The sequence below is a fragment of the Citrus clementina genome, unplaced genomic scaffold (genome assembly GCF_000493195.1).
Source record: "Citrus clementina cultivar Clemenules unplaced genomic scaffold, Citrus_clementina_v1.0 scaffold_1, whole genome shotgun sequence".
Taxonomy (NCBI): Eukaryota; Viridiplantae; Streptophyta; class Magnoliopsida; order Sapindales; family Rutaceae; genus Citrus; species Citrus x clementina.
This window is the reverse complement of record NW_006263303.1, coordinates 10,357,388-10,364,426: the sequence shown is the minus strand read 5'-3', so window position 1 is coordinate 10,364,426 and position 7,039 is coordinate 10,357,388. Positions and strand designations below refer to the sequence as shown.

Sequence of the window (7,039 nt, the reverse complement as noted above, 5' to 3'; positions counted from 1 at the left end):
AATGTAAAAGAATTTTTTTTTATATTTAAAAGAAAAAATAGGTAACGGATGGCAAAGCCTATAATTTATTTTCTAACCACTAATCTTTCCCAAGATTTGAGTTGAGGTAGCCAATCAAATTAAATTGTTTGAAAATCACTCACCCATGCCTCTGGGACATATCTTCGATAGGTGTTTTCAAGCACTTGTAGACTTTGTTGTTTATTTTCTTCTTGTCCAAGCGAAAAGGGCAACAAAGAGAAACAAAAGAGAAACCTGGACACAAGCACACTCTACTAAAACAAATCTGGTACAGAGTAAGTTAAAGACTTAACGGTATGTTTGCTTCTTCGCTTGGATTAGAGAGGGGAATGAGAATAAATTTTGGGTGGAGTACACAAATTTGAGAAATGAGATATGGGATTGGAGAGGTGGAATGAAAATGGGAGAATGAGAACAGAGAAAGAATTGACATTTAAATATTTATTTTCCCCATTTAAATAATAAATAATAATAATTATTATTATGTTTATAATTAAAACAATATTAATAACTATAATAATAATAATAATAATATAGACAATAATAACTATTATTATAATAATTACATTTGTAATAATAGTAATAATAATAATAATAATTTTATTATCATTATTAATGTTGTTAATATTATTAATTATAATTATTATAATAAATAAAATAGTTATAATATTACTATTACTATTATAATTAGAGTAGCAGTAATAATTATTATAATAATATTATATTATATTATTAAAATAACGATAATAATATTTATAGTAAAAATATTTACTATTTATTTTGTTAATAAATAATTACATAATTTTAACTAAGGGCATTTTAATAAAGACATTAATAAGAATACAGCTCGTTCGAATTCTGATTTTTACAGCTCAAATGGACAACTAATTCTCACTCTTCATTCCAATTTGAGTATATTATGATTCTATCTCATTTTGATTGTTACCCACTTTGATTTCGGGAAGAAAACATAGTAGAAGACTAATCAACAAATTCCAAACTTGTATCCGGATAAATCATTGTTTTATGCCTTTTTTTTCAGTTACAAATAATAATTTAGAACAACTAAGTGTAAAAGCCACAACCATTCAAGTAAATAAATAACAATAAAAAAGTGTAATGCAAGCTGGAATAATAATTTTATGAATTCAAATTAGAATTCAACTATTATAAAAGTCACACCTACACAAATTGAAATTATAGAGCCTAAGCAGTCGCTGCTGCGACAGGGTCCATAACCAGCGGCACTCACATTAACATCGCACAAATCATTGCATTTGGCCGTTTCAAAAAGGAAGAAAGAAGAATAAAAAAAAAAAGAAGAAGAAAAAAAAAAAAAGAAGAAGAAAAAAAAAAAAAGAAAAAAAAAAAAGAAAAAAAGAAAAAAAGAAAAAAAGAAAAAGAAAAACTGCCATCACACTTTTATTGGCACCACCAGGCCTACAATTTAATTGATAAAATTGTTGGCTATGAGATATGTTTATTCATTTCTTGATAAAAGTAATTCTTGACTTATAATATATCAATCTCACCTGTTAAAATATATTATGAATTGTGCATTAAACTAATTAAATCACAAGGTGATATGCTTGATTATAAATAGCCATCCCTATTTGTAATCAAACATAATTAAGAGATTGAGAAATGAAACTTTGAAGCAATCAAAGCTTTCACAAAGCTTTGTCACCATTTTCTTAACTAGTATCATTCTGATCCGTTAACTTCTTACCATTTATAGTTTGGATACTTCCCAATTAATTTCACAATAGACATATATTTTTATTTTTTTTTTGAAACTTTGACATTTGAAAAAATATGTACGTCCGAATAACAGATTTGAATCAGCAAAGTAAAATACTCGGGTTCAAAGAGTTCGGGTACAAAATAAACAACTCTCCGGGTGCGGTCAGTCCAAAACCAGGATCCGATAAGGGTAAACCTGGACCCCCATTTTACCATGTGGGAAAGCAGGGTCACAGGCGCAGGGCGCACACAAGATAGCCGGAGTTTCAGACTCAGGGTTATATAAATGGGAGTGCTAGTGTTTAATTATCATCCAGCTTCCACAAGTTGCTTAAATTTCAAGAAGCCACCTTCACCAATCTTTCTTTGCCAGGTACGCATCGTTTCATCAACCAATCGCAGTCGCAGTTTCAGAAGATCCTTGAAGATGTCTCAGTCTGTCTCTCCCCAGAATTTAGGTGACACATTGTTTGTCTATCTGTTGAAATAATTTAATTTAATAGTTTGTGGTTTCATTCGAGATTATCATTCTTGTTTTTAATTTTTAATTTTATGCGGTAATAGTCTTCTGATTTTTTTTTTTTTTTTTTTTGGGTTTTCAGCAGTTAAGCAGCAAGAACTTGTTATCCCGAACAAATATGGCGAAAGGCTTGTGGGTGTATTACATGATGCTGAATCTTCTGAAATTGTGGTGTTGTGCCATGGTTTTCGATCAACCAAGGTTTGGTAATTAACTGTTATAGATAACTAAATTATATCCGAGTCAAAACTTTACAGCAGATAACATGACTATTTTGCTCTTTTATTTAGTATGCGGCTAAAGTTTTAGTGCTTATCTCTTTTGCCTCGCAGGATGATCCGAGTATGGTGAATCTTGCTGTTGCATTACAAAATGAGGGAATTAGCGCCTTCCGCTTTGACTTTGCTGGAAATGGGTAGGTCATGCATTTCATGGGAGATGCGAATAAATCCTTTAATGCCTATCAATGTATATGGGACGCCAAAATGCAGCATTTATGCGTTTCCGATTCATACTCTATTAGATGGTTTCATCATTCCTGAAAGTGGCTGTTTGGTTTTTACTTTCTCTTGATAGTTTGATGATAATTTAGAATTCCACATTTCCCCATCTTATGTTTGTTGCAACTTTGTTTTGAACAATGTCAGTCTTGGTGATTATATACATGGGTCACTCTGTTTTATTTCCAATGCTATGCTTTCCAGGGAAAGTGAAGGTTCATTTCAGTATGGTAACTATTGGAGAGAGGCTGATGATTTACGTGCTGTAGTCCAATACTTCTGTGGTGCAAACCGTGCAGTAGGTGCAATTCTGGGGCATAGCAAAGGTGTGTTAGATTATTCTAAGCATTGAATGCCATGAAAGCTTACAAGATTAGATATAGTAGAAAAAAAGTTGTGTAAATGGTAAAACTTACGTCAGATTTCTTAATGAGAGTTAATCGAGCAGAAACAATATTTGGTATCTACAGTCATATTCCAGACTATAAGCTAATTCTAGAAAACTGTATGGTCTTTTGCAGAACTTTTGTTAGTTAGCATTAGAGTCCACTTTGAACTTGTAGTAACTTCAAATTACTGGAACTTGGTTTTATTGAGTTCCAGCTGATGGATATTGATGTGCTAAGATCTGCCATGAGGTTGGGGAAGTCATTAAACCAAAAACTGTTGAACCATTTATAAGTATCTCACAAGTATAAGCACCGACTCATTTGTTGTTTCGGCATATTTCATTATGTATAACTCTATTTTCTTATCATCCTACCTGTTATATGGATAAGATAATATGGATAATTCAAGAAAACTGTATGGTCTTTTGCAGAACTTTTGTTAGTTAGCATTAGAGTCCACTTTGAACTTGTAGTAACTTCAAATTACTGGAACTTGGTTTTATTGAGTTCCAGCTGATGGATATTGATGTGCTATAAGATCTGCCATGAGGTTGGGGAAGTCATTAAACCAAAAACTGTTGAACCATTTATAAGTATCTCACAAGTATGAGCATCGACTCATTTGTTGTTTCGGCATATTTCATTATGTATGGCATATTTCATTATGTATAACTCTATTTTCTTATCATCCTACCTGTTATATGGATAAGATAATATAATGTTTTTTTGCTCTAAGTCAATTGCTGATTCATGTAATTGCAGGAGGTAGTGTTGTGCTTCTATATGCCTCTAAGTATAATGATATCGGTACTTTTGTCAATGTTTCTGGTCGTTATGATCTGAAGGGGGGCATTGAAGATCGCTTGGGGAAAGACTATATGGAAAAAATCATGCAAGATGGATTTATTGATGTTAAAAATAAAACAGGTAAAAATGATTTTCTTTCCAATGTAGTTGTATATTATTTAGCTAGAGTATTTGTTTGGCCGATGATGACTGGATAAATTGACCATCTACATTATCTTTTTATTTTGGTACTTGTTTTAATTTACTATCTTAAAAAAAAAATAATAAAAAAAATAAAAAGATAAAAAAGAGGTACCTTTGAATAAATTGATTACAATAATAGGGAAGTCCTGCATTTCTCGAATTTCCTTTCCTTTGAGTTAGTTCCTTTTGAGAATCTACAATAGAGGATAATGCCATCATCAATGATGGAGCCGGGATGCACCAAGCTCTGTCCATCATTGTATGCATGGTTTGTTGTCATTGTTTCCTTTCACATGAAGGATTGACATTGATGATTTTTTGGATACTTGATTAATACATGAATTTTGCAGGAGATGTTGAATATCGTGTTACTGAGGAAAGTTTGATGGATCGCCTAAATACAAACATGCATGATGCTTGTCTTCAGATTGACAAGGAATGCAGGTGAAAAGAACAAATTTTATCTGGTTGACTGTTTTTCTAGTTATGTATTTTTGCTTGAGAATAGTATTTTATTTGGTAGAGAAACAGGTACTGCAAGATGTTCATTGTTAACTGTTTTGTGACTTCGAGCTAAATGCTACAAACTTAACAAGATATATCTATAAAGAATGTGATAGAAACGATGAGTGGTTCATACCTAGGTTCACATTGGTACTCTCAAAATTCTCTGATTTAAAGACAAAACAATCAATTATTTGACTGTTTCCTGCTGTCTGTTGCATAACTTTCGGATACCATTGAAAGCACCTATTGGTATAAAGCCATTGTTTATATTGGTTTCCTTTATCTGATATGATTATTTTTTTCCATCCTGCCTATTCATATGTGTGAAACTTCAGCAGTTCAACAATTATGAATAAATTTATGTATGCTCAGTGATACTATGTGGCATTTGTAACTGATGAATGAGCAATTTCTGTAATACAGCGTCCTCACAATCCACGGATCCTCTGACAAAATTATTCCTCTTCAAGATGCACATGAGTTTGATAAGATCATACCAAACCACAAAGTGCATGTTGTAGAAGGAGCAAATCATGGATACACTAATCATCAAGCTGAACTAGTATCAGTTGTTCTGGACTTTGTAAAGGCATCTCTGAAGCAGGATCACCCAGGTGTCTTTCATCCCCATTACATCTAACCATATATATGAAATTGTATTAGATGTTGATAGCTGGATTTTTGTGGCATTAAGCTTATTGACCTTAGTAGTAATGGACACTTTTAATTTGATACAGGAACCCAACAGTAGCATAGTGAGAGATGTTTAAGCTATACTGCCTCATAGGAGATTATAAAGCTATACCGCCTGGATTTAGCTGGCCAGGGAAATATTCCAAGTTGAAGCAGATCTGAAAAACTTGCTGAAAATATCTTCCTAGACTTGTATCAGAAGCTTCAAACGTATAAAACCATATTTTTAGTGTATTTAGATCATATTTTGCTGCATTGCTCGTCAACATTGGCTATTAAATTAAAAAGGATGACTATTTTATTTTTGCTAAGAATTACTCCTGGCAACTTATTTTAGATTTGGTGTATTGCTCGTCAACATTGGGTATTAAATTAAAAAGGATGCTTATTTTATTTTTGCTAAGAATTACTCCTGGCAATTTATTTTTGATTTGGTGTATTGCTCATCAAAATGGGGTATTAAAGGAGAAAGGTGACTTTTTATTTTGTGCCATGAATTTAGATCTCCCAGGGTATGCCACAATTTTGATTTTACGCTATTTTCTGGATTTCTATTAGATCTTTCAGAGATCAAGCTGAAGAATGAATGCCGAATCAATTGTGTTGTAACAAACATGTACGCCCTGTGTGATACTTCTGAATAAATAACAGTCTATTGTTCGTTGTTAACATATAAAAGTACAAATAACTCTAGGACAAAAAGCAATTGATGGCCGGTAATCTCTATCCTTTGCCCAGAATTGCAGGTACTAACTAGCTTGATCAAATATGCAAAGTGAAATCATAGCATTAAAGCAAAGCAGGTTCCAAAACAAAGGAATCACCATAGGGCTAAAAATCCAGCAGAAGCTAACTGTATTCGACAGTTGATTGATGGTGAATACACTTTCAAGTTCCTGCACTTTTACTAAATTTTAGGTCATCCTAATACAAGCTTAGAATCCATTTGTCGTCTTGAAACATTCAACTGTTGGAAAAAAAAACAGTTTTTAAATTTTTTTATAAAAATTTTTAGGATTGCTCTCATACAATATATATCAGAATTTGTAATTTAGAAATCGTACCTTAAAAATTCGATTTGGCTTTTTCTGCTGAAGTGATTTAGGCTCCCAGATCACGATCCGACACCATCACTCCTATTAGATCACGATCCGTCACCACCACTCATGTCATATCACAATTCATTACCAAATAATCTTTCAGGCTATGACTCAAGCTTGATCTGCACTTGACGTGTGAACGTCTTTATCATCACTAAAGCAACTAACACGAGAAATTTTTTTTTCTCAAGAATAGAGAGAAATTTTTTTTTCTTTGATCTGTATAGTGGCTGCTGCGCTTCTTTTAGGAGAAAATAAGCCCTTTTATATATTTATCTAGTGGAAACCCTAGACTCTATTTTTTATATTATTTAATTCTATTAAATCAAGTTTGATTTAAATTAAAAATAATAAACCAAAATTAACGTTACTTCTTTCTTGTCATAGAGGCATACCTTGTAAAATAAAACAAGACCCTTTAGACACAAGTACATTACATGGAGCCTCCTACTAAATAATATATTTAGGCTTTTAACCCAAATAGCTAGTTATCTTACTATTAATCCAGTAGTGGCGTAGTCAATTAAATGAGCTAACCTGAGGATCATTTGGGAACATACAATAGTGGCTATAATA

The 7,039-nt window shown here is 32.2% G+C and overlaps 1 protein-coding gene across 2 annotated transcripts; it reads left to right on the top strand.

Annotated features, from left to right (window-relative positions):
• The first annotated feature begins 1,833 nt into the window (after positions 1 to 1,833).
• Positions 1,834 to 5,677, top strand: LOC18054487 (putative uncharacterized protein YDL057W). 2 transcript variants are annotated; one of them, XM_024178509.1, is made up of 8 exons: positions 1,834 to 2,222; positions 2,370 to 2,485; positions 2,617 to 2,699; positions 2,989 to 3,110; positions 3,936 to 4,100; positions 4,514 to 4,607; positions 5,094 to 5,284; positions 5,408 to 5,677. In XM_024178509.1, exons 1-8 carry the CDS (start codon positions 2,051 to 2,053, stop codon positions 5,419 to 5,421), a joined length of 957 nt encoding a protein of 318 aa, XP_024034277.1. In that variant the 5' UTR covers positions 1,834 to 2,050; the 3' UTR covers positions 5,422 to 5,677. The 2 variants fall into 2 exon arrangements, with proteins under 2 accessions (XP_024034277.1, XP_006451490.1); XM_006451427.2 differs by having other exon boundaries at positions 1,837 to 2,222; positions 2,367 to 2,485.
• The last annotated feature ends 1,362 nt before the right edge of the window (positions 5,678 to 7,039 follow it).